The 25417-nt window shown below is 37.6% G+C and overlaps 1 protein-coding gene across 1 annotated transcript in view; it reads left to right on the top strand.

The window, feature by feature from the left end:
• Positions 1-6742: 6742 nt before the first annotated feature.
• SLC41A2 (solute carrier family 41 member 2) overlaps positions 6743-25417 on the top strand; it is a gene marked incomplete at both ends in the record, with an annotated part of 36837 nt that continues 18162 nt past the window's right edge. The window contains 7 exons of the mRNA XM_082280960.1: positions 6743-7297; positions 8515-8622; positions 13372-13443; positions 14250-14394; positions 16217-16363; positions 21543-21690; positions 22098-22177. Of these exons, the coding sequence (XP_082137086.1) occupies positions 6743-7297; positions 8515-8622; positions 13372-13443; positions 14250-14394; positions 16217-16363; positions 21543-21690; positions 22098-22177 (1255 nt within the window). The remainder of the gene's footprint in view (positions 7298-8514; positions 8623-13371; positions 13444-14249; positions 14395-16216; positions 16364-21542; positions 21691-22097; positions 22178-25417) is intronic.

Here is a 25417-nt window from a genome sequence, read left to right as displayed (position 1 = left end):
CCCCGGGGGCCGGACTGCGAGCGACCGCAGGCACGGCACCCGTCCCGTCCCGTCCCGTCCCGTCCCGTCCCGTCCCGTCCCGTCCCGTCCCGTCCCGTCCCGTCCCACGGGCGGCGCGGGGCGGCGGCGCTCGGCTCCTCCCTCCCTCCCCCGCCCGGCGGCGGCTCGGAGCGGCCGGTGGCGGCGGCGGCGGCTCTGCGCATCACGGGCCACATCATCGCGGGGGCCGCCCGCTTCCGCGCCTGCTCAGTGGCGGCGGCGCTCACCTAGCGCGGAGCTGTCACCGCCGCCGGGCTGCTCCCTCCCCGCCGCAGCGATGGAGCGCGACCCCGCGACGCTGCCGGCACCGCTCTCGCCCAGGTGAGGGGAGGGCGCGGCCCGAGGGGGCGGCGCGGGGAGCGAGGGCAGAGGGACCGGGCGGGCCGGGGACCTGCCGCTCCGGGCCGGGGGAGGCGGCGGGGGCGTGGGCGGGAAAGTTTCCTGGCGAGTGGCGGAGCCCCCCGAGCGCCGCGCCGGCCCGCCCCTATGCCGGGGTGCTCAGGGCTGGGGGGCTCTCGGTGCCGCCCGCCTCCCGCCCCGGCCGGTGTTCCCCGGGTGCCGCGGGGCTCGTCTTCCCCGTGCTGCGGGCCCCGACACTCCAGCCCGCCCTTGTCCCGCACCCCGCAGGCACCCCCCGGCGCCGGGCGGGCTCCGCTGCTCGCCGGCCGGGCCGATGTCCTGCGTCTGGAGCGCGGATGCTGCCTCGCGTTTGGCCGCCCGCGCCCCGGTACTCTGCGATCCTCAGAGCCCCACAGCGGGTATTCATCATGTGCGCGTAATTATGCACTGCTCCAGGTAGCCTGGACAATGAGCCTTTTCTTTGGTTTCTCTGTGCCTGCACAAGACCTGCCCAACATTCCCAGTGGCCCCTATTCCATGGCACCTTTTACGTCCGTATGTGCAGGCAGTTCTGTTCCCACCTTTGGACCCATAAAAACGTGCCAGACTCTGTCACCGCAGATGCAGTGCTAGACAAGCATGAAACCCCTGCCTGAACAGCACAGGTACAGACTTCAACCATCACGTCTTCTTTGTTTACAAGCATTGTAAATTAATGTGTGATGGTACATTTATTCTCTTTCCATACTTTTCTGCCAAAACATAGGAGCTTTTTGTGATTTATTTCACTTTACTTTCTACTCTCTCATTAATTCTCCATGAAGTTCAGGTTGTAGTTGTCTATTTCTTTACTGTCAGTGAATGTTATAATTTCTGCTTCCCCCAGCCCATTGTCCAAGGTATAGTTGTGTATCTTCTTCACTCACATTTGAATCCAGGTTATAGACAATGAAATAATTGTTAATCTTTAGGAAGAATCCTAGCAATGTTTAGCAGACATGCCTAGTTACCCTCACTTTAGCAGTTCAGCAATGTGGGTAAAAAGATGAGAGCAGGTGGGATGACCTGTTCTGGCAGCATTCCCTACATCTGCTACCCTAAACAGGTTGTGAAACTGGATCCATAAATACTGCAATATGCCTGGTAGACACTTCAGGAGGAAAAATAACAGCGTATAATTTTCTTTTCAAATACCTGTATGATATTATCCACAAAAAACAATGTGAAGTCTGTATCCTAGTGCCTGAGTTAATAAGTAATTAATCTCTCCTTGGTGATGACAGTAGAGACCGGTAATCAGGATCCCAAAGACTAGTTAGGATTCATCCTGGTAAGTATGTATCAGTTACTTAATCTAGAGGACTGCATTATCTCTTACATTTCATACTTTCCGACCTGCTTTTGGTGGGCTGAAGGATGTGATTTGCGTGGTATTTTTCATGCTGGTATTCCATTTGGGTCATTTTACAACCAACCACATTTCACAGCCTTGCTGCTGTGTTTTGACTCTGTTTTGGTCTCTTCTAGATGAGTTGCTTTAAAAGTGCGGTCAAACCAAGTCTTTTTCTCACATCTGCTTTGCTCTTTCTTGGGGCCAAAATCGAAAGCTGCCGTGTTCAGGAAGTGGAATGCAGCAGTCTCAAACTTGTCTGAAAACTGAGCCTGGGGCTGGCAGGTCTTACTGTCAAGAAGGCATCTGGAGGTTTTTTAATCTGTTTTTTCCCCCTTGTGATTTGTTTCTTTTGCTGTTAATTTAACCAGCAACTGCCATACAATAAACACAGTTTACTTCATAATACTTAAAAATGGTATGTAATGGTCTTATATCTGCCTTGCATACAACATTTATTAATTTTCAGCATGTTTTACACTCTTTAACATTCAATATCTGGTATAAGTAATCTTGTACTTACTGGTTTCCAGATTCTATGTAATGGTTAATGATAATACCACCTGTTTACTCTCTATAATGCTGAGGTGATATGATGTAGCTTTCCCTTTCTGTTGATATGCCCACTACACTAATGTAAATGATTAGCCATGGCTGTGATAAGGGTATCAGTGTGATACTGACACTTGTATGTATATACAACACGATAGTGGAGAAGAAGCCATGCAGATCCCTGTATCACCTGTATTCTGAACTTCAAAAATGCCCCCAAAACCTCACATTTCCACCCTTACAGAATGTCATAATTGCTGAGGTCAGAAAGAATCTCAGGAAATTTTCTATTCAGCCACCTCTGCTCAGTAGGGTCAAGAAGAACAGGTTGCTTGGTGCCGTGTCCAGTTTGGTTTCAAATATCACCAAGGATGAAGTCTCCAGAACCTGTTTGAACCGGTGGTAAAAACCCCCAGCTTTTTCTTATGTTTCAGTGCCATTTCCAGTGTTTCAGTTTGTGCCTGCTACCTCTCATCTTTTCAGTGAGAAGAGTCTGGCGTCATCTCTGAAGACACAAAAAGAGTCTTTCAAGCTGGGGAATAATCCAGTTTCATCTTTGCTTATTATGGCAAAATATTAAAGTTCAGTGTTTCGTTAGCATTTGTTATTACTTTCCTGAATCCCCTTCCAAGGCTTGTTCTTGTCCTGAGAGGCATTTCTCAGACAGGCATGTTTACACAATTGTATTTTATTGTGGACTGCCTAGAAGTGCAGTGCAGAGATTACTATTACTTTACAAGACCACCTGTGAAAAATGTTGGCAACTTTTAGGAAAAACAGGTTTCGACTGTGGTGTTATTAGCTTTGGGTCCTGTGAAAGCCCTCAGAATTATTTAGATAGATGTTATCTTTTGGTTCTGTTAGCCAAGCTCTGAAAGAAATCAGAAATTTCCCTAGACCTAGACTTTGATAAGTATTTGTTTTAGCCTGTCATAATGTTGACTCAACAGAAATTTTATGCTTGATTCTTCCTCCTTCCTGTTTTTTTAAAGGGTCTTAAAAGGTCATGGTGATTTATTGTGTTCACGCTTTAAATGAATTGTTGGCAGTCTAATATCTATCTGATCAAATTTAGCTGTAGGACCCGGTCCCTTAATCCTGCTAATGCTAGATGTCCTTTAAACCAAGGGAAAGTATGGAAGAAGCATTTTCTTTCCCATGCTCTGGAGAACAGCATTATAGGTGTGTCTAAAACAATGTGGACAATTCTTTGGACAATAGTGAAGAGAGTTCTTTGAGCTTCTTCCTGAGCAGTTTAATTTTTTTGGTCATTTCATCTTTCTCAGATGAATCAAGCCAATCAAAGGTGAAGGATGGAAAAATATGATCATGATCAGGTGTTCAGTTTCATAGCTGAAGTACCTGAGATTTTTCTAAAGCAGCTTTGCATTTCCGAAAGTCAGCATCTCTCCCACCTTGTGCTCCTATTTTCTACAGCAATTATTTCTGCCTGGCCATCATGTATACTGTTTCCATGTGTATTTTTTAAATTGCGGTGTGCATCAGTTGTATTTATCCTTACAGGTAAAATTGGCTTGCTCTCTGTTGGATTGCCAAGTGTCTCATTTTTCAGGAACATATCTTTGGCAAATGGCAGGATATGGCTGTATTTCCTATTTATGTTTACAACACTGGTTTTTTATGTTTGTGTATGCTTGCAGGACTGAGAGACAGAGAGAGGTGGGAAGTACACAGTAATTATCATGTGGTATAAAATGTATGAAGGAAAAGAACGAAATTAAATGTAAGTACTTATGAAACAATAAGGAAGAGGGAATTATTATTTTCATAGCTTGGGCATAGCTCATTATTTTGTCTGTAGGGACATAGACAAGGTGCCCTTTCATTTCATATATAATATGCCAGATATGATAAATCTGAAGCTGCTTCCTGACTTCTCAAAGGATCTTTGTCTGTCTCTCTTTTTTTTTTTTTCAGTACTTCATCTTTTTCTGTAACCTCCAGATTATATGTCAAGAAACCAGAACCACTTATCTCCTCTTCCTACAGAGACTGGGAGAGGTATTTTTGAGATTTTAACTGCCTTTTCTTCATATGAATTACTCGAGCAGAGCTTGCTTCTTTAGCTCCCATATCTTTTCTAGACAACAACAACAACATAGGCATTTTTCTTGTCAATGATAAAGCTTCTGGGGAAGTTCTTGTTGTTCCTTAGAACAACATGAGCAACAAGGGTTGCTGCATCTTGTAGGTACAAAAAACCCCCTGAAAATACAGTAATGATTAACAGCCTGTAACTTAGGGTGAAAATATTGCATCAGATGACATTTAGAAAATTATTTTTGTTGGAACATGTTTTTAGAAATCAATAGTTACATTTAGAAGGGTTTGTAGTTATCTTCTCTCTGTATGCTCTGAAGGAGCAATTGCTCTTCAATCTATACTATACTATACTATACTATACTATACTATACTCTTCCAACCTAAACAATTTTATGACTCTACATTTTTCAGTTTATCTTCTTAAATTCTCCTTTTCCTGCGTTTATCATTGTTCACATTTTGTCATTCTAAGACTTTGTGGTTGGAAAAATAGAAATGGCTGCCATCCAAACTGCTTTGTACTATTTTAACAGTTAGCCATCCATGCTAGCCTCTTCCTCCATTTGGAACGTGACCAAATCATTTTTCTGTTCCCTCTTTTTTTCTCTTTTAGGTACAATTTCTATTTGCTAATACTTTCTTATATTAAATGAAACCACAATCTTATCGAAGGATTTGTTTCTTAAAAAAAACCCAAAATATAAAAACTGAAAAGGAGACCAATCCATATGTTACACAAGATATGGATAATTAACCCAAATATTTTTGGCCAGAGTTCCAGAGCAATGAATAATTTCTGTGAGTCACTGGTCTAGCACTCTGGTGATGAGACTGGAGGACATATGGGAGAAACTGCAATGAGAGCCAGACTCTGCCTTGTTAAAGCTGTCAGAAAATTTTCTCAATGCATTTTCCTGGGAGTGAAATGAAATCCTTCCATTTCTTCTTCTTGTTCTGTCTTTCTGAGCACTTAACAGAGCACCGTTTCCACCTGTGGTTAGAGCTGCTCGGGGATAGCAGCAAAAATTGTTTTGTTATTCCTAATTAAAGTGTATGGAAACCAGAATTGAGGCCTAGGAATTTTTTATGTACTGAAACTAAAAGGTTCAGTGTAGCACAATCTGCTGCAGGGCAGCAAAAGATATTGCAGGAATCTTGGTTATTTAAATTCCTCAGTTGGTCTTGTGGCAAAAAAATTGCAGTTTCTTGCAAAACTTGGCTTCTTTCTAGATCAAGCCATAAATTCCATTGTCACTTTTAAAATACTCGTTTCTTGGTCAGAGCTTCCTTGGATAAAGCAAGTGGTAGAGGGAAAATCGTCATGTTGCTTCTGTGTCATCGCTTCACTCAAAAAGCCCAAATCAAATAGTTCTATGAGCAGCAGGAATTTTGAATTTTACTTGCTCTGGCCATAGAGGAGTGAGTTATCCTAGGTAATGTTTGAAGATGCCTAACAGCAAAGGCACAAACTTGGTTCTCCTACAAGGCTGTTAGTTGCTAAAAGCTTTGACATCTCCACTCACTGTAAAGTCTATCTAAAATTGCTCTTGAAATACTGGAGGACTTAAAAGCATTGAAACAGATGGAAGCGAAGTATAGAAATCATAACATAAAAAATGATGATCATAGGATCATCCTCCTATGATTATAGGAGGCTGAATTTCTTAGGAAATGCAGATTAAAAGTCCTCCAGCTCTAGAATATTTTCATTTCCTGCAGCCTGTATAATGTTTTCACAACTTCGCATAGATACAAAGTCGTGTGGAATTGTGTTATCCTACATCATGTTGGTGCAGTCTCCCTGACCTTTGTTTCTCTGTTTATGCTAATCATTTACTTGTATTTATGGAGTTTAGTAATAAACACCAAAGTCAGCAAAGCTTTGAGTCAAATTAGAACTGTTCTTTTAGTAAATTGCCACGGTTATCACGTGAAGATTAAAGAAAAGGAAGGTAAAGTGGCTTCTGATGGAGGGAATGTGAAATGACTTGAGACTGTCAGTATGTCGTTGTTTAATTTCCTACCATGATGGAAATGTCAAAGTAGAAACAACTTCACCTTAAATCACAGTAAAGAGAAAGGAGAAAAGATTGTGATCTGAAAAATCGAACCAATGTCTTTTGTATTCTGTAGAGTTGAAATATTTTAAAAGTTAAATATATGCTTTCTACTTTTTTGCAGATTCAGTCTTGCTTATGGAATTGTTGAAGATCTGAGAGCAATGAAAAAACACTTTTCCATGCAGAAAAGGAACATTTTGGTCCACATGTAAGTGTGGTGCTTGAAGACTCACCTACAAGATTTATAGGCTGACATCTGAAGAACAAAGTGCTTTTCAACCTGTACTTCTGTAGCACTATGACTAACTGGAAAGGCAGATCTACCATCTCCAAAACAAATAGCAAAGTCCATGACAGAGAAGGCTTTGTAAACTGGACTGTAAATCTTAATACAATTCAGTCTGATAAATTTTTGAGACTGCTTTTAAGTATGGTTCCTGTTGTTTACCAAATAAACCAAGAGGAAAAACACAAAAAGGTGAATGGTGTCTGGCAAGATGGATTGCAACCAGCAGGACACAATTTTAATGTCAGGTCAGAACAACACACAGAGTACCATCACTTCTCAGAACCAAGCTTTCATGGCAGCAATGGACACAGCCCATCTAGCTGTAGCCCTAATTATGATGATTTTACCAGTTATAATTACTGTGGTGGCATGGATACTTCAGAAACAGATGCCATGTTGCAGGATGACACTCTCTCTAGTGACAGTAATGAAGATATCATTGTGGAAGGAAGAAGAAAACAACCCAAAGAATCAAGTAGTATTATGGCACTGCAGATACTCGTACCTTTTTTGCTAGCAGGATTTGGAACTGTTTCTGCTGGCATGGTTTTGGATATTGTACAGGTTGGTATTTGCTTTGGAAGATTCTTTTTTAACAGGTAGTCTGTGAGGTCTGTAGTTCTAATGTGACATTGTAGATGTCTGCAATATTGAGATGTAATTAGGTCTGCACATGGTTCTGCTATTATGCACGCCTTATTTAAAAGGTTTGAAATAACCACAATATTTAAACAGAAATACAATACAGAAATTAATCTGTGTGGATTTTCCCCCCTTTTGTTTGGTTTTGCTTCGTTCAGCTTTAGGGATTTCTTTAGCTACACTTAAAGAGTTCACAAAGTTAATTAAAATAGGAGCAAGAGATGACAATCTTTGTCACTCAAAATCTTGAGAGAGTCAAGGAAGCTTGAACTTCAATCAGTTGCAATGAAAAGACACTTCATTACCTCAAGAAAAAGGAAAATAAAATTTGACACAGAAACTTTACTGCTTGTGGGCTATTTGACACCAGTCTGGTGCTTTGTTCATGTACATCTTACCAATTTGTTCTTTGTAGAGTTGCTTTAATTGAATCCTTTTATTTTCATTAAATTAATCATTTAAATGATTGCAAATTCCTCAATACAAAGGCAATTTACAGCTTTGTTAGTTTAGTTAAAATTGGTAAATGATGATGAATTAAATACATGCATTGACAAGACATACAAAGAAACACAGCACTTCGGTGCTGAGAAGTTGGTGCACAAAAAATTAAGAGTTTTCTTCTAAAAGTCTGGGTTTTGGAAATCTGTGCTCTTGTAAATTTCACACTTAAAGGTAAAAGAATAAAGAAGCTTTTTTTCCTTACAGGCTCTGTTAATATGACAGTTGATTCCTTGCTGGTTTTATGTGAGGTTTCTACACAGCTGGGGGAAAAGATGAAAATATTATTGAAAATTAAGAGCAGAATTCAAGAGCAGTCATAGTATCTGGGACTATTTTAAAGTCATGAAAAACAAATACTTCAAATTAATGACTTCTTTTTTTAACTATGTTTGTTTAAGGCCAGGTTTTGTATCTCTTGCTTATAGTCTTCTCATCTTTGAAGCAGTAATATGCAGTCATAAATCTGTTTTATCTAAATAGGTAACAGTTTTGACTTCAGATTTTAAGTCTAATATAAAACGATTACATTTTTTTTAGCTGGCTAAGTTATGATTTACAGAATTTTTTTGCATACTTTGTGGATGGTCTAAAGAGAACTTTTCAATTAAATGTTTCCCACTGTATCCTTTGTATAGCACTGGGATGTGTTCAAGAATGTTACTGAAGTCTTTATCTTGGTTCCTGCACTTCTTGGTCTCAAAGGAAATTTGGAAATGACCTTGGCATCCCGGCTGTCAACTGCTGTAAGTAACTTTCTCTTCCTTTTTACTCTTCAGATATATGTTTAAAATATTTCAAAAAGGAAAAAAAATCTTTGAGGCACAGGTATTTTTTGATGAATTAATATTATTTTATGAGTTAATCTGGCTGTTATGGGGCAGTTTAAATCTGTTATTAAGTTGGCAAAGTTAAAAAGGTGACCCTTGTCTCCATACATTGAAACTCCACTTCTTAAGTCTCTTCCTACTCATCATTCAGAACAGACAAAGTAGATTTTTGAGATTTACAGGTGTATTGTGTAAGGTTGAGAGGTCTCTTTGACCTTGAGGGATTTTGAATAGTCTAAGAAAACATTTTTCTAAAGACCATATGTTTGGCACCAAAATAAAGCATTGGTAACATTGCTATTCGAGACCTCTTTTGATCAAACTGCAGGAAACTTTTTTTTTTTAGCTTTCTGGCTAAATAGATTTATTTATTTTTATTGTGCTGTGGTTGTTTTGGGTTTTTTTGTGTCTGCTTATTTTTTGTGTGTGTCAACACTATAATGTAGCAGTAACTAAGTTTTTTCTGTGTGTTCTTTCTCATGTATTTCTTATAGCTGTTTTTTACATTTCAGGGGATATTCTACCCCTTCATTTTTCTAGTCTAAGTAAGCCAGATTGCCTTCTTGTGTATCTTTTGTGTGTGTGTGAATAACCAGTGATTAGATCAGTCTAAGAACGTGGCTAGACTATTTCTGATAGCTGCACTGGGTATCTCTAAGACTGCCTAATGCAGTGCTTCAGTTCTCCAGCAAGGTCCCCACTCTCTGCCTCTTCCTACTTGAATGAATTTTTCTAGTACGTCTGGTCAAAGGTGTACAGAACTCCAGATGAGATTTTACTATGTCTTTGTAGAATATTGCTCTTGAAACTTTCTAGGGTTTTATGTACTTACTTGCCTGGAAGGGTCAGGTCTAGACCTCTCAGTCACCTTGTGATCAATGACTGTCCTTTTATTTATGCTTTTGTTCATTTCCAGCTGTCACTCCCGTCTTCTGGCAGAAATATCATTAGTCTATAAGTGCATGACCTTGCATTTCTCCTGTTGAATTTTATGTTTTTGCTGCTGTAACCCTCAAGGACATTCAGTTTTTGTATGGTACTACAATGCTTTGTATTGACAAGGTCTGCCAGTGTTCTGTCATTAATAAATGTCATTGCTACATTATAATTGAGTTGTTGCCTGAATGCATACTGTGATGGACGTAGCCTTGGCAGTCCTATGAAGGTTTGCTTGTGTCATGCCCATTACAGAAATTGATTACTTTCATACATAAGAATTGATATGTTCTATTGTATCTCTATCAACGTCATCCTTAGCCATTCAGTCTTGTTTTCTGTTTGATTGCTCTTATTTTTCTGAGTATTCTTACTGTTCCTTAACAGCATTTTGTGTTTAAACTTTACTGCCTTTACTGTCAGGCATGAATGCTTTTTTCTATTAGCTTACCTTTTGATTTTTGTTGACGTGTTGCTTAATTTGTTTCTGACTAGTACAGTTCATAGCCTGAGGATTAAAAATGCTTGTATTGCATAGTGAAAAATATACCAAGTCCAAGATGTACCAGTGCCTTACTGAAGGCTTAAGAGAAAGAAGGTCAGAATATGCTTTACCACTTCTGCTTCAGTTAATGTGATCTTTAATTCTTTGTCTCAGTTGAGCTTATGACCTTTGCCAGATCACAAATCCAGAACTTGTCTGGGTCAGTCCATTGCTGAATTCCCAACCCTCACCAGTGCCATCACATTTGTGAACATCACAGCTCTCAGGGGACATTTGGAAAAGGGTCACGCAGACCCTTTTTCTGCACTGTGACTCCTGACCTTGGTTCTTACTATCCATCAGCTCTTACTAAAACAGGAGCCAATCCCCCTCTCATGCACACAGATGCAGGACACTGGAGTTTCCACAGCACAGGCTGCATGTCCAGTGGGTAAACCAAAGTTGGCATCATGAGTTTCAGGCCACTCTCCCCAGCCCAAAATGGCACTCTTAAAAGTATCCCAGTAACAGTGATAACATGATCTGTACATTAAGGATGCACTAAATGTATTCTTCAACATGTAGATATCTCGAATGTGGTTTTTCAGAGGCAGTTTGGCCATTTGAACCCCAAGCTCTACCAAGACTCAAACAATTCAAGGCTTAGTTTGAGGAGTGTTACCAGTGCCTCTTACCAGTGTCATTAAGCCTCACCAAGACATAAATCAGCTGATGTTTCTGACGTTTTTATTCAAGTATGCCATGAAGGCTTCCTGTCATCCCAGTACCAGAAATTGCCATTGGTCTGCCTTGGCTAAATCTGGCTGCCCACCAGACATTTGTTTTTAAAGTAAATGCAAGACTATGCCCCTGTGACCAGCTTTACCTTTTGAAGAGGAAATTTCTGACATGAGTTCAGCATTGCAGTTAATTCATGCCCTGCTTGCTCACTTAGCTTGTAATTGCATCTGAATTTGCAGACACGTCTGTGCTCTTGGGGCTGTAAACTAATTATCTTTACTTTATTTTTAGTTAAGTGGTCAGTCAAAGAGTAGTGTCTTCTTAGCAAGTTTCTTACCCATAGTACATCTGGTTTCAAGTGTTGTCTGGTCACTTTCATTCATCTTGTTGCCCAAATTTCTCCTTTAGCTGCTTCTTACTGGTCACTCACACTTTCCCATCCACTTTAGAATCAGTTATTTCACTAAATCTGTCTCAAGACTGTGTTTTTCATCTGCCTCTGAGCATACTTCACTTTGGTGTTAGTGTAAACTCTCCATACCCTGGCAATCTTACTGCCTACTGTTTTTAAAACATTAATTTTTATCCCACCAGAAGTTACTTCATATGTAGAATACCAACAACAAAGAGCAAAAAGGTGCTTCTGGAGATTTATCTCTGTAAACCCTTCTCCCTCTGCCCACTGCTGTGCTGGCATAACTGTGGGAGGTGCCCTGAGGTCAACTGTCCATTCAAGCACAATACTTATATTGTGGTTTGTGTCCTTCAGTTCTTCAGCTTTGTTCTGTTCTCTGGGTCATTCTCATTGTCTCAATTCACACTGCTGTCCTTTCTCTCTATTCCTGTTTCGTTTTTAAAGAGCAACAACAAAAAAATACCCCAAAAAATGACCCATAACCAACCCCAAAACACTACTTAATCAGTCCTGTAAACTTGTGCAGACTCTTGTTCTGGCTGTGTGTTATCAGGGTTAGTCATTAGCAGTGTGATTTTACAAACCTTTTGTTTAGGTCCATCTATTTCACAGTGTCACAATAAACTTGATCCCAGTTTGTGGAAATCTGCAGCTGCAAGGAGTGGTCCTGCTCTTTCTCCCTACCAAGCCCTGAGAGCACTTGTGCATGGTTGCATGGTTGGATGTAATGGATCAGATCATTTCATAGCAGATAACCCCTTTTTGCTCCCTGGAAAAAGTGTTTTCCATCAAACCAGCAGATTTATGTTGCCGTGAACTTTCTGATGGAGCTGGTGGATCTGGTTCAAGAAAGAAAATGTGAATATGTAGGTGACAGCAGGGGAAGGAAGAGCTGTGGCGTTTGGCAGTAGCTCACCTTTAGGCCAGATTAAGCACTTTGCAAGATTACTTTTTAAAACAGTAATACTGTTAAATAATACTGTTAATTTTTTTGGATACTTTTCCAAAACTTTTTCAAAGGAGAGAAAAAGTGAAACTCTGCCATTTTGTTCGTTGAGCATTTATATACTTAAGAAGGGTGCAGAGGAGATGATTATCAGTAGTTCCTGAAGCAACTGCTTTTCTACTTAAACTTAGTGGATGTATTTGCAGAGCTTTGACTGTAGTTTGAACATTATAAAATATTTATAGTGTGATTAAGATAAAGTGTCTTATTATATTTCTGTTTTTAAATTAGCATTTCTTTTAATACTTTGTTCCTTGCAAGTCACTACTATCACAAAATGAAACAAAATGGAAAAGAAATTTAATTGAAATCTACTGAAAAGAAATTATCAAAAGATGAAAAATATAAGCATGAAGTCCTTCTGTTTTTTGAGAAGTATGTTATCTTATAAATTGGTATTGTATAGGAAAAGCCACTAAAATTTATGCTCAACACGTAAAAAATTGTAAGTCTGTTATCTCAAAAAGAAAGTTATTTTAAACACAGTCATACTGCAGTGGTTTGTATTGTTTGTCAGATCTTGTCCTCTAACTCAAAAAAAAATGCAAAAGTAGGAAATACTAAGTATATATACATACATATATCTACTTTTAAATTTCTTAGAATAACTTATTTGCTATCTTTCAGCTACTACCTTAATACTGGACTTACATCATTTATAGCATCTGAGATCTCTAGCTGTATTGCATAAATGAAAAGTTAGAATGCTAAACAGTATTGGATTTTAGCATATTTTATTTTCAGAATTTAAGTGCCATAGAAACAAGCTCAGTCTAAAGGGATCTTCCAGCCACTGATCTAATCCCTGGTGGTGCTTGGACATTACAGGAATGTAGGTGGCTGGTATATCTTGCAGAGCAAGCTAATGTTAAACAAGTTACTGTGTAAAACTGCATCAAGTTTAGCTGCTTTTGGAAAGATACTGTAAGTATGATTTAAAATCAAAAGCAATGTTTGACTTTTTAAAAATATAGCTTGTTTTTAATCAAAATGTTTTACTTCATTAGCTGAATTATTTGTGGGCAATTTCAAATAATACCATTTTAAACCCAAATGTCTGAATTTCTTTTCTAATTTTGATAGGTAAATATTGGAAAAATGGATTCTCCCATTGAGAAATGGAACCTAATAATTGGCAATTTGGCCTTAAAGCAGGTAAATATAATGGGTTTATTTGATTAATTGTTGTAAGTGAGGGAAGTTACTGAAAAAGTTTAATCACAATCATTGGTAAGTATGGAGATGAACAGTGTTAATGGGAAACTAGCTCTACTACCCTGGTTCTTCTCTAAAAAAATGTGAGCTTATATTTATTAGAAGAAGATGTAAAGTCTTATTTTTGACTGTACCAAGGGTATATTTCCTTTATAATTTTTTCTGGGAAAGGATCTGAGGATGATTAGAGAAAAATTTTGGATTTGGCAAAACCTTTTAAATCTGACCTTTCAAATGTTTCTAGTACTGATTTTGCGTTGGATTCAATGTTTAAAGGAAGTGTGTGATAGAGCTTTTGGATAAAAACCAATATTTTAAATAGCTGGGTCATTTGAGGAAAAGTGTGCATGTCCTCCAAAGCAGTTGTTTCTTAAGATTGAGAGCTATGTCTTATTCAGAAGTTACAATGTAACGCTCTCAAAAATTACGTGAAATACTTATGTTGTGACTTCACTACTTTAAGTGGTTTAGAAGCTTCTTTAGGAATTGGCTTCTCGTAAATCCTGAACTCCTCTCCCTGATTTTACTTTTGCTATTCTGCAGTATGACAAATGTTGGTAAAGCCTTTTCTGCTGGTCTAAGATTTTTCTTAATCATCCAAAGTTGTCATCCTCTCTACAAAATGGATGAGCATGCTTCTGTTATACCTGGCATGTAAATGTAGGTAGGAGGAAAGGCTAACAGAAAATGATTCTGTGGTCCTTCTAAGTCTGTCAATTGTTTTAAGAATTTGCTTTCTTTTCCAGGTTCAGGCAACAGTAGTTGGTTTTCTGGCAGCAGTGGCAGCAGTTATATTGGGCTGGATTCCAGAGGGCAAATACCGCTTTGATCACTCAGTCCTTTTGTGTTCTAGCAGTGTAGCAACTGCCTTCATAGCTTCCCTTTTACAAGGTAAAGGGGGTATATGTGCTACTTTTTGCAGTTATTTATTTTTCTGTGGATGCTGAATGTGTATATGTTGATATTCCTTCAAAATTGAAATCCAGTCAGGAATAATACATCTGCAAACCAGCTGAGGATAAGATGCCCTTTTGCAGTTTCCCTATAGGTGGGCATATTGCATTCCTCTCCTGTCACAGTCTTTGGAAAGCTTTTGATTGGCATGACCTCCTGAACATACCTAAGCAAAAAAGTGTTGGTTTTAGATTTCACTTAATATGATGGAGAGCTTTTCCCCCTGCTTTCTATATTCATTAATGTACAAAATATATTCTTAGTACTTAGCAGGTAAAACTTATTTATAATTAAACTCAGGTGATCCCGGATGTTAGCTTAGCTGAATTCAAAGTTCCAGGTTGCCCATGCTGCTTGTGTGTTAGTTTGTGCTCTGCTTTGTGTCTGAAGTGAACAATTAGGCTCATTATTTGAAGGGTTTGGACCAAGTTCAAGTCCAGCTCTACAAACAGTGGCAGTGTCTGTCTGGAGCAATATGGCATGATGAATTTAATATTCTCTTCCTAATTGTCAGGAAACATTTAACCATAAAAGATTGTACTTAATGGGTGTGAAGGGGAGCAGGAAAGTACCTCTACTTGTGACATGTTCTTAATGAAAATACAGTCAGCAGTCTTAAGAATAGTAAGTCAAGTAAAATGCGTAACTTCCTTGTTTTACTGCTTTGATATGCTTACTTATGTGGAAAATACAAAATTGTTGAAGTTTTGCATGGAATTAAGAGCACACATGTTTTCTAGTGACTAGAAAGTCACTGAGTTTGATCATGTGCAGAATTAAGGGCAGCAAGAGAACTGGGAAACAAGAGTGCATTTTCCACACTTCCCATGTATGATTTGGACATGAGGAGAAACTTTGGTTTTTGTCCTGGTGATGGGCCAGTGCAAGAAATTACTTTCTAAGCTTCTTTCTCCTACACATGAACCAGGCACTTGTGAAATATTGTGATCTTACAGGATCACTGCAGTTATTTCTTTTGAGTATTTCCTGGTGTATAACTCCTTAGTAAGTTTCTCTGAAAGTGAACTCTTAATGTAGCCTACCATACATGATATAACATAAAGGATGGCATATACAGTTGAAGCTCTTACATATGATATGTAATGAGAGGGAAATTACTCAGATTGTGCCAAAGACTGTTAGTAACAATGCCAATTTTATTTTCAGTGGCCACTTGCATTTTGCAGGGAGATTAGTCTTCAAAAGTTAGTGTTGCTGTTTATAGGAAAAATTAGAAATTAACACCTTTAATTTATTTTTTTCAAATGTGTAGCAAGTAATATTTTTTATATGTTGTCTTGGGTTTAACTTATTGTGTAGCTTCTTGGGGCTAACTCCTTGATAGTCTTGCACAATATCAGATGTCAAAGTATTTAATCTTGCATTATTTTCAGCCTAGGTTGATTGAAATTTCAGTCAGTGGAAGTTACCAGGGTTGGAAAATAATACACTTCATATTTTTTTCTTCAGGAAATAGTTGCTTTACAATTTCAATAGTGCTAATTCTAGTCATTAGCAAAGTAGTTTATTGTACAGATGATTCTTGATTTTTTTTGTGTGTGTGCTCACTCTGTTTTTTTAAAATGTATATGTCCATTTTTCAAAATGGCTAAAACTTAAAAACACAGTCATTAATCAGGTGGGAAGAACAATCATTCTGGGGAAAAAAGCACTGACTTCTTATTCATTAAGTTTGAAATTTTCTGTGGAATTACAGCAGTGGATACAGTTACTGTACTGTCTTCTTTGTTGAATTTAGGAGTAATAATGGTTGGAGTTATTGTTGGATCTAAGAAGACTGGTATCAATCCTGACAATGTTGCCACTCCTATAGCAGCAAGTTTTGGTGATCTCATCACCCTTGCTATACTAGCATGGATAAGCCAGGGTCTGTATACTTGCCTTGGTAAGTGTGCTTTGAAATCTGTATGACTCCTCAGGAACCTCTCTTGGGTTAGGAGGGTGGGAAGAAGGCTGGAGGGAGAGGTTCAGCAAACCTTTTAGTTTGACTGACATTTTTGTCAGCATTTATACCACTTAATGGTAAATCTTAAGAGTGCAACATTATGCCATGATTTCTTTTTTCCATTTTGTTTTTTTGTGTTTTTCTTTCCCTTTTGTTTATTTTTTGGTTTTCCCTTTTTATTTTTATAAAACAAAACATGTTTTTGGTTTTGTACACTAACCTGAACTTTGGAACAATCTAGGAATACCTGAAAGACTTTGACAATAACACAGTACATACCTACATGTGGATTGCAAATGGTGGTAATGAAGAAACAAAAATGTGAAAACATTTTCTCACAGTGGGAAAAAGAATGTTAAGAACCTTATTCAAAATGAAATCATTGCTGCAACTAACTCATTCCATAGAAACTATTTAAAGTTTATTGTGTTTTAAAAGACATAACTGTAGACAAATGTAGACAGATAAAATATTGTGTTGTCCATAACTTACCAGAGATGCTGATGTCATCACATCTAGCCTTTACAGCTGTGCTCATTGTCCAAACTTTTCGTATGTAAGTATTACAACATCAGCCAGAAAAAGCATCGAATAAGACTCAGGCTACCATGGTGTGACTTGCAGTTACTTTTTTGGTATTTGAACTTTCATATTTAAAAAGTGTTAACATGATGTCAGCTTAGATGTATCAGTGTGCAAAGAAGTATTTCTTTTGTATTTTCTGTGGTTTTGTTAAAACTTAAATAGGATTTATTATTTCATAGCTGTATTTAAATCTTTCATATTTTATTCTAATACCTGTATTTCTCAAATACTTTCTTTAAATGCTTCTTTCAGGGAAGTTTGTAAATTTACAGTGAAAATTGATGATCTTTTTTTAGCACCTCTTCTTTCTTTTCTTCTGATGAGAAAAACAGAGAAGAAGCCTCTATTTTCATGAAATTTAGTGTCCCTAGCTAATGCTACGGCTGGGATAATAACTAGAGTTTATTTCATTAGAGTCTGTTTATCTAGATTTATTGCTATGCCCCAAAATCTTAATAGACTGGAACATTGGGTTATTCTGCTGAAAACAGATTTCAGGCCCCAACAATTGATATGTTTGATTGAAATTCAGTTCTAAATTAGGGTTTATACTTATCAGTGATGTGCCAGGGAAGTTGGGCAGAAGGAGAGCGTTAGCTAAGATTATTGGCATGTACTAGCAGCCTGGGTAGGCATGGAGCTGGAAGTGGTTGTCAGCATCTAATCTCAGTTAGAGATCTCTAGTATCCCCTGTATAAGTGGAACCCACATGACTCAAAGACAGGAAATTGTTAATACTGAGTCTTACCATTTTTGAACAGCTTCTTCTACTTCTTTCCTTTCTAAAAAAAAAAAATTTAAGGTGTGGCCACAGGCAAAACTTAGTTGCACGTGTTGGTGTTTTAATAGTAGATACATATGTAATTTGCGAATAAACAACATATATTATTTTGTACTGTATCCAGTACTGTTTCCTATGCTTTATGTAAATTACAGATTCTATGTTTCTCTCTTTCTAAAGAAGTAAGTAATTACTACTAATATTTCAATTTCTCCTATAAGATGCTGTTTTTTTAAATCTACCAGTCTAAACAAAAAACACTCAACTCCGACCCCCCCCCCCAAAAAAAAAAGTTATGTAAAGAAACTTGGACTTCCTTCTTCCTTTCACACATTTCCAGAAATTTACATTTCCAGATACAGGTGTTCTAATGTGTCTCAGAGGAATAAAAAAGAAGTGGGTATAGTTTGAACTGATCCTTTGCTGCTTTTATAGCTGTCATGACCACTCACATTTTTCTCGGCAACTGCAGTTGGAAGGCAGATCCCACAAGTGTAGTGGTAAGGATCAATGTGCTTCTAAGAGTTACTCCAAATTTTCTGTCTATAATGTCTTCTGGAAACACTTGTCTTTTGGTGAAGTATGTAATTATCTGGTTACCACTAAAACAACTGCTTCTGCTCTTTGTATTTTTTCAATGTCTTTGTATTTCTTTTTGGAAACAAGAGAGTCCTTCTAAAGAAAGAACATGCCACAAAGCCCTTGGAAATAGGTGGTTTCCAAGATGCATATATTTGAACTATGAAATAGTAACAAGGAATAAAAGTATGGAGTACCTTCAGCTCAGGAGAGGTGTATCAAGTTGTGAATGGCAGGGAAGAGGCATTCAGACAATGATTAGGCAACAAGTTTAAAAAAGTTAAAGAATTTTTTTTATACAATGCATGAGTGGGATGTGAAACTTACTGCTGTGATGTGTTAAAGAGGACCAAAGCGATTTTAGAAAACTTTGGATAGACTAGTAAGAAAGGAACCCAGTGAGGTGTATTGAACAGAGAGATGCAGACAGAGACTTGAGAGATGAAATCCCTGATGCAAACAACAGCAGAAGCTGGCAGGTCACGCTGAAAGAAGCATCACTCTAAATGTGTAATTTTTCTTTTCTTCTCTCCATAAGCCTGAACTGTTGACCACAGTGTGACAAAGGATATTATGCTAGATGAGAACTATGCCTCATCCAGCACAGATACTCTTAAGAATGTTTTTTCTCCTTTCTGTTGTTTCCCTCCTTTCTCAATGCTAAAATAAGAATCCCAATGGGAATATTAAAAAGAAACCTGTGGTTTGTAGGGTAGTAGTGAAACTGGTGGCATTCCCTTCTGAACTGTGTTCAGAATTAACTATTTTCCCCTCTATCAGCCTAACTAATGAAATGATCTGGAGCAAAATACATTTCTGGCTGTTCTCTGCATGGCATGAGTTATTTTCAGACAAAAAGTCTGGAAGAATGAAAATTACTTATGTACAAGCTTTATGTTTGTCTGTAACAGAGGTGTGCAGCCTTTGGTTTGATACAATACTTTATGTCATACCCTGAAGAGACAGGGGAAGGACTGCAGGATTTTTATCTATGCCGGGACCAGATGAAGCACCTTGTTTGGCCACCATCATGTATATAACTTCTTAAAGGTTCATTAGAGTGCTTTAAAAATAGTGGCAAAGTTATCAAACACGGAGATTTAAACAGTAAAAGGTTAACAGTTCTTAACAACTCCGTAAAAGGAGCTGTGTCTGTGAATCTTCGTTAAATTGCTGGGGGAAAGCACTAGAGGGCTCCCCAGGACCGGCGCTGGGACCTGGCACCTTTCCTCCAACAGGACACGAGAAGTACTCTGGAATAGGAACACCCAGTAAATTAAGGAATACCCAGTAAATTAAATGTGGAGGTCCGTGATGCCTGTCATTTGTCAGTAATGATCTGAAAATTTCTTTAAAGCTTTCCATTTTTCTCACAGAATGTGCATTTAGCTCCCGGATATGTTGAATCTGGGTTGAGAAGGCAAGCTGTGTGATTCACGTTATTGTTTTCAGGTTCCTACCAGTTGTTTTGAAGTAGTATATTTCCAGTTTACCTCTAATTTCTACTAGAGGCTGCATTATTTGAGCAAGATTCCTTTTCCCATGTAAGCTACCTGCTATAAATCTATCAAAAATGGAGTGAAGTAAGCCCTAAAAGAGAAGCCATTTATTTTCCCATTCTCCAGCTATTTGCTTCTTCTGTGAATTAAATATGAAGAGGAAGATACCTACCCTTCCTTTACAGATGCATCTCAAGGTTAATCTTTTTAGGTTGCTATAGTAAGATGTTCTACAGGAAGAGTCTCCCATAGATTTAAAAAAAAAAAAAAAAAAAAAGTCCCTCACTGTTCCAAAGAGTTAGACTGAAGCTGAGTATTCTGTCTGGTCCAGCTCTTAGGTTGCAGAATGAAGTGAAAGGAGGAAAAAAAGGCCCCACAAAGGAAGACGGAAATAATACACTGTAGAATAATTAGATAAGGAAAGGAAAAAATTACTTCTCTTTTGGGCTTTGTCTTGTTCTCATTTTAATAGCTTTCTAATTTCAGTTTGCCCAGGAAAACATAACTTACTACATTTTCTGCTGGCTCTGCTGCAGAGGTTGTTACTCAATGCAGAAGGGTAGTAACTTCTAAAAAATTCGACATCAGTTCTTTCAGGAGATACACTAAGGTAACCTTGAAGTAGTAATTGCTTGGATTTGCAGCCATTGTAATAAGCCATAATGCATAGGTGACAATACTTTTTATATACCAACTACTACTCTTTGGTAAAGCATTTGTGTGATCTATATTAATTATTTCAGCCTGTTAATTTAAAATATGTTTTGCTGTAAGACTTGTCTAAATTTTGAAGTTTTCAACAAAATGTATTTTAACATAAGATACATGAGTACATTTCTCATAAAACAAATATTTAAAAGTGAAATATTTGCACAGTTTACACATATATATTTGACATTAGGATAAATTTTCTATTATTTACCTCACTGTTGAATTAGGAAGTCTTGGATCACTGTAGTAGCTTCTTTGAGGATGGGATTATAAAACCAAGTAATCAGAAAAAAATAGTGTTCTTTCTGGGGAAGCAGCTGTTTGCTTTACAGTCTCAGCTTTATGATGGTACTCACCAGTGTTTGCAGTTGTATTCCTATGAAATAGGATGAAATTCTCATGGATAGGTGCAAGCAGCAGAATTGCCTGTTAATTTTCAGACTCAGACTGGCTATGAAACAACTGAGCTACTGATATAAATGTCTCAGTGTTGCACTTTGTGCTTGCATAATTTTAGATATGCTATTTCTGGAAAGATTACCACATTACCTGCTTTGGGAAGAAGGGAGTGTACATATGCTAAGAATCTGGGTATAAACAAAATGCATTTTCATTATATTCAGTTTCTTTTAAAAATTATTCTTCAGTTGCAAAATAATGTTTTATATTCTACATTCTTACTGTATTTTTATCATGAAGCATTTTACAAAAATCGTCTTCAGAATTTCTTCTTTGTACAGATGTCCTTGAGAAGATGAGAGACAATGATCCAGATGGCAGATATAAACCATGTTGTTTCATGCAGTGGTTGAAACTTCAGGTGTAATAGTAATGAAGACTATTAAATTCCTCACTTCTATGGCATAGTTCATAATTTATTTTACAATTCTAAGTTAGGAGAAACATATAGGAATATTTGGAAAGTAAAAGGGGCTTGTTTTCTTTTTCTTTATTATTGTTTTAGAGACATATTACTATGTATCTCCTTTGGTTGGTGCCTTTTTTTTGGCTCTGACTCCGATGGGGATTGTCATAGCTGCCAAACACCCAGCTACCAGAACTGTCCTCCATTCAGGATGGGAGCCTGTTATAACTGCCATGATTATAAGCAGGTAGGTCTCTTTGTCTTGCTGCATGGAAGCATCTTGATAGTCATCCCATATCTCTGTATTTCTTACTTGATTGTACTTAAGAGGGATAATTAGGAGTCTCTAGAATTTAGGCTTTAGAATTTTAGCACTGGTCTAAGAGATTATTTAATCCAATGAAAGTTATGAATCTTAAAAGTAGAGGAATTGGCTAATACTCTGTGGTCTTTGTTATACAAGAAGCCAATTTTAATAAATGAATAGCTATAGGGATGTTAGTCTGTAGCTCAGAATGAGGTAATGGCTCAGGGGAAAGATGAGATTAAAATTGTGGCTTGAAGATGATCTAAGTCACATTGCTATAAAAATTTTTAAATGCTGTTTAATGGTCCTGCTTGCCTTATTCCAAATATTGTACTTTTTTTTTTCAGTATTGGTGGCCTTATTCTGGACACAACTGTATCTGATCCTAACTTGGTTGGAATTGTTGTTTATACCCCCGTAATTAATGGTAAGACTCTGACAGGATTAATTGCTACTCTGTATCAATTGATATACCTTGTTTTGAGAATTGTCTATTACGGTAAATTTCTCTTGTGCTAATTAGTATCTGGTACATTAATTTCAAGTTTTGATTTTGATGTCAACAGCTGTTTATTTGAACACCTAAGAAGTGCTTCCTGTTTTTACAACAACCATTAAAACATGATAGAGAATGTGAGAAGTAGAAACCTCAAGTATGATTTAAGAAACTGAAAGTATAAATATTGAAGGAGTATATTCAAATATTAAATTATCAAGTATTATATTGAAGCAGTTATGGCTGGGAAAAATGTAGTTGAAGTTTTATCTCAAAGGATTTTTTTCTGAATTCCAAGGACAAATTTTCAAACAATAATTTACTATTGACATGTAATGTAGATAGATATAAACACTAAGAAGCATGCTACAAGCAAGTAAATAAATTTCTCAAGAAAAATGTGTGTTGTTTCTGATGATTGGTATGCACCTTTCAGATGTGTAGGAATGAATTTTTGAAAATTTGGTCCTTAAGTTTAGGGTTCTATCTTCTAATGATAAGAACAAGGCAAATTTTAGAAGAACAGTTAATAACTGATTAGACTGGTGCAGTTTGAAAATGCTTTTCTTTCCTAGTACAGTACCCCAGGGTTGATGCCTGTTTAGCTTGCAATAACTATAATCACCAGATCTGTCCCCACAATATTGCTGTCTAGCTGTTCTTTCCTCTTTTCGTATTTTTCCATTTGATTTCTTACATTAATTTGCACTTTCATGTATTGTTATTAAAACCATTTCTCCAATTAACAAGAGGATTCTGTTTTGACTTAAGTTGGCCCTTGCAAATTCCACATGAGCATGTTCTATTCCGTTTTCTAAGCTATAAATTAAATGAATTATGGCCACTTCTTTTCCACCTTGATAATAAGATGTTAATATGGTCATGGAGTTTTAGTTTTGAACCACATTACTCTGATATAATTAATTTTCCGGACATTGTTAATGGAAATGTAACACTGGGTACAGTGGATAGCACCAAACATTTTGATAAGCTTTCCTGTGGTTGAGAGTTAGTAGATCTATTGCTGCAAACATTACACAAGCTGTTCAGTTGGAGGCTTTGACAGAAGCATGTTCTTGGCAAATTCGTGTTAGCCCTTGTTTTACAGCTTTTGTGTCTTCTGGATGCTTATAAATTGTCTTTTTAATAATTTGTTCTAATTCTTATGTAGGAATATAAATTTCACTGATATACAGATTCTCTGTATCATCCTTTTTGACCCACTTTAAAGATATATTTTCTGTTTTCTCTATTACATCCCTCAGATATTCTCTAACCTCCAAAATAATCAGTTAGCAAAAATTATCACTAATACTTCATGGATTGTTCATTTAGCTCTCTAGAGGCAGTAAATTTAACTTAACCCCCAGGCCCTAGTACATACCTACTTGTGATCAGATATCACCATTTTTATGAAGGCAGTAGGCAAAAGGAACTGAGTATTTCAATCTTCAGTGGAGCATGTTGCTTGCTCTACTTTCTCATTAAGGCCCACTATATCCTTTCTTCTTGCTTTTAACATGAAACATTTCTATGTTGCCACTTGTGTTCTTGCTAACTGCAAATTAATTTTTACACTTCAGCCATTACATTTCCCTGCCTGTTCCTTGCCTTTGTATTAGCTCAAAATTGCAAGTACTTCCACCTAACTTTTGTGTGTTTCCATTTTGATTTCCAGATACCTAAAAGGCAAGGCAGACATGTTGATCTTCAGCTTTTTTCTGCTTTACACCTGTAACTTTTCTTATAGTAGTCCTTTTCTGGTAACCTCCTGGATTTGCTTCCTAAGAGAAGAGGATTGGTTTTTTTTCTTTTTAGGCAGGTGTACCCAAACCGATTAAGGCAATGCCCATGCATTCTTTTGAACTGTCTTTATGGGAAAAGAACTAGCCAAAACCCATATAGCCCTGCAGGTTTAGCTGACAGGTCAAAAGGTCTTTGAAGAGTTAGGCAGATGTAAGAGAGGGAAAGCTGAGGCTGCTGGAGCAGGCAGGGAAGGAAAGAGTCTTTCAAGGAGGCTGGGATAGTGAGAGGCAGGCTTGACTCAGAATTCTAAGGATAGATGCATTTCTATTGGATAATATAGAGAAAATATGTTCTGTGTAGAGGATGCAGAGTTTTATGGTACACCTCCTGGAAAAGGAAACTGTAGGTTGGTAATTTTTGAGTTGCTGTTAGATTAGCCTCTCCTGGGTTTCATAATTCTACTGACACCTTTTGATATTGCTGGTCAGTACAGTGTAGTAAACTGGGGTTAGGAAGTCCTGCAATTAAAAAAGCACATCTGTTGACACTCATTTACTGACATGAAAGGTGTGTTAAGGCACTTAACAGGTGGTTTTAAATATTACTGTTGCAGAAAGTTTTCTCTACCAGTGCTTTCTTGGCCTTGGAATTCTCATTGTAAGTAGCGAAAGAAACTGAGGGTTTTCCCGTTTCATTTTCTTTTACCTTGAAGTTTGTTGCTCCTATGGCACAGAAATCCTGGGAGAAAACAACAACAGGGAAACCTGAAAGAACATTCTTTTCCACTGGGAATGTGTCCAGCCAAAATTTGAGGACAGTTTCTAAATTTGTCCAGAATTTCACGTGGTCACTGTTTTTTCAGAGCCACTTGCCGTATCTTGAACACCTGAACAGTATTCACTGCAAAATGGTCAGATCTAAGGCTTCCTGTGCACCATTAAGTACATTTCATCTAAGTCCTGTCTAGATAGTTTGCTTGTTCTTAGATGAGACAAATGACTTTAATCATGTCTTACACTGTGGAGCCATAAATACTTTAGTTTAAGAAATACTGGTCTGGAATTTGAGCAACCTCAAAGGTTCCCACCCCTATTAACAATAACTACAAATATTTGTTCAAAATATTAAAATAGTTTTTAAGCAGAAAGGCATTTATAGTCTACTTTACAGCTGGTGGCCAGACATATTTCACAACTGTTTTTTCCATTTTAAACACATTAAAATACATTTCTTGAGATGAATAATTATTTTTAATTCTATGGTTGGCTGGGTTAAATTGCATCTCTGCTTTTTGAAAATAAATAAATCATTTTGTTGTTTCAGGCAACTTGCAGACTACTTGAGATTTAGATGTCTCTTTGATGTACCAAAGTTCTGAATAAAATAACTAAGCCCGAGCATGCCCGTGCTTCAGTCTGGATACTC

This window comes from Coloeus monedula (genome assembly GCF_965178545.1).
Source record: "Coloeus monedula genome assembly, chromosome: 4".
Taxonomy (NCBI): domain Eukaryota; kingdom Metazoa; phylum Chordata; class Aves; order Passeriformes; family Corvidae; genus Coloeus; species Coloeus monedula.
This window is presented reverse-complemented; position numbering and strand designations above follow the sequence as displayed.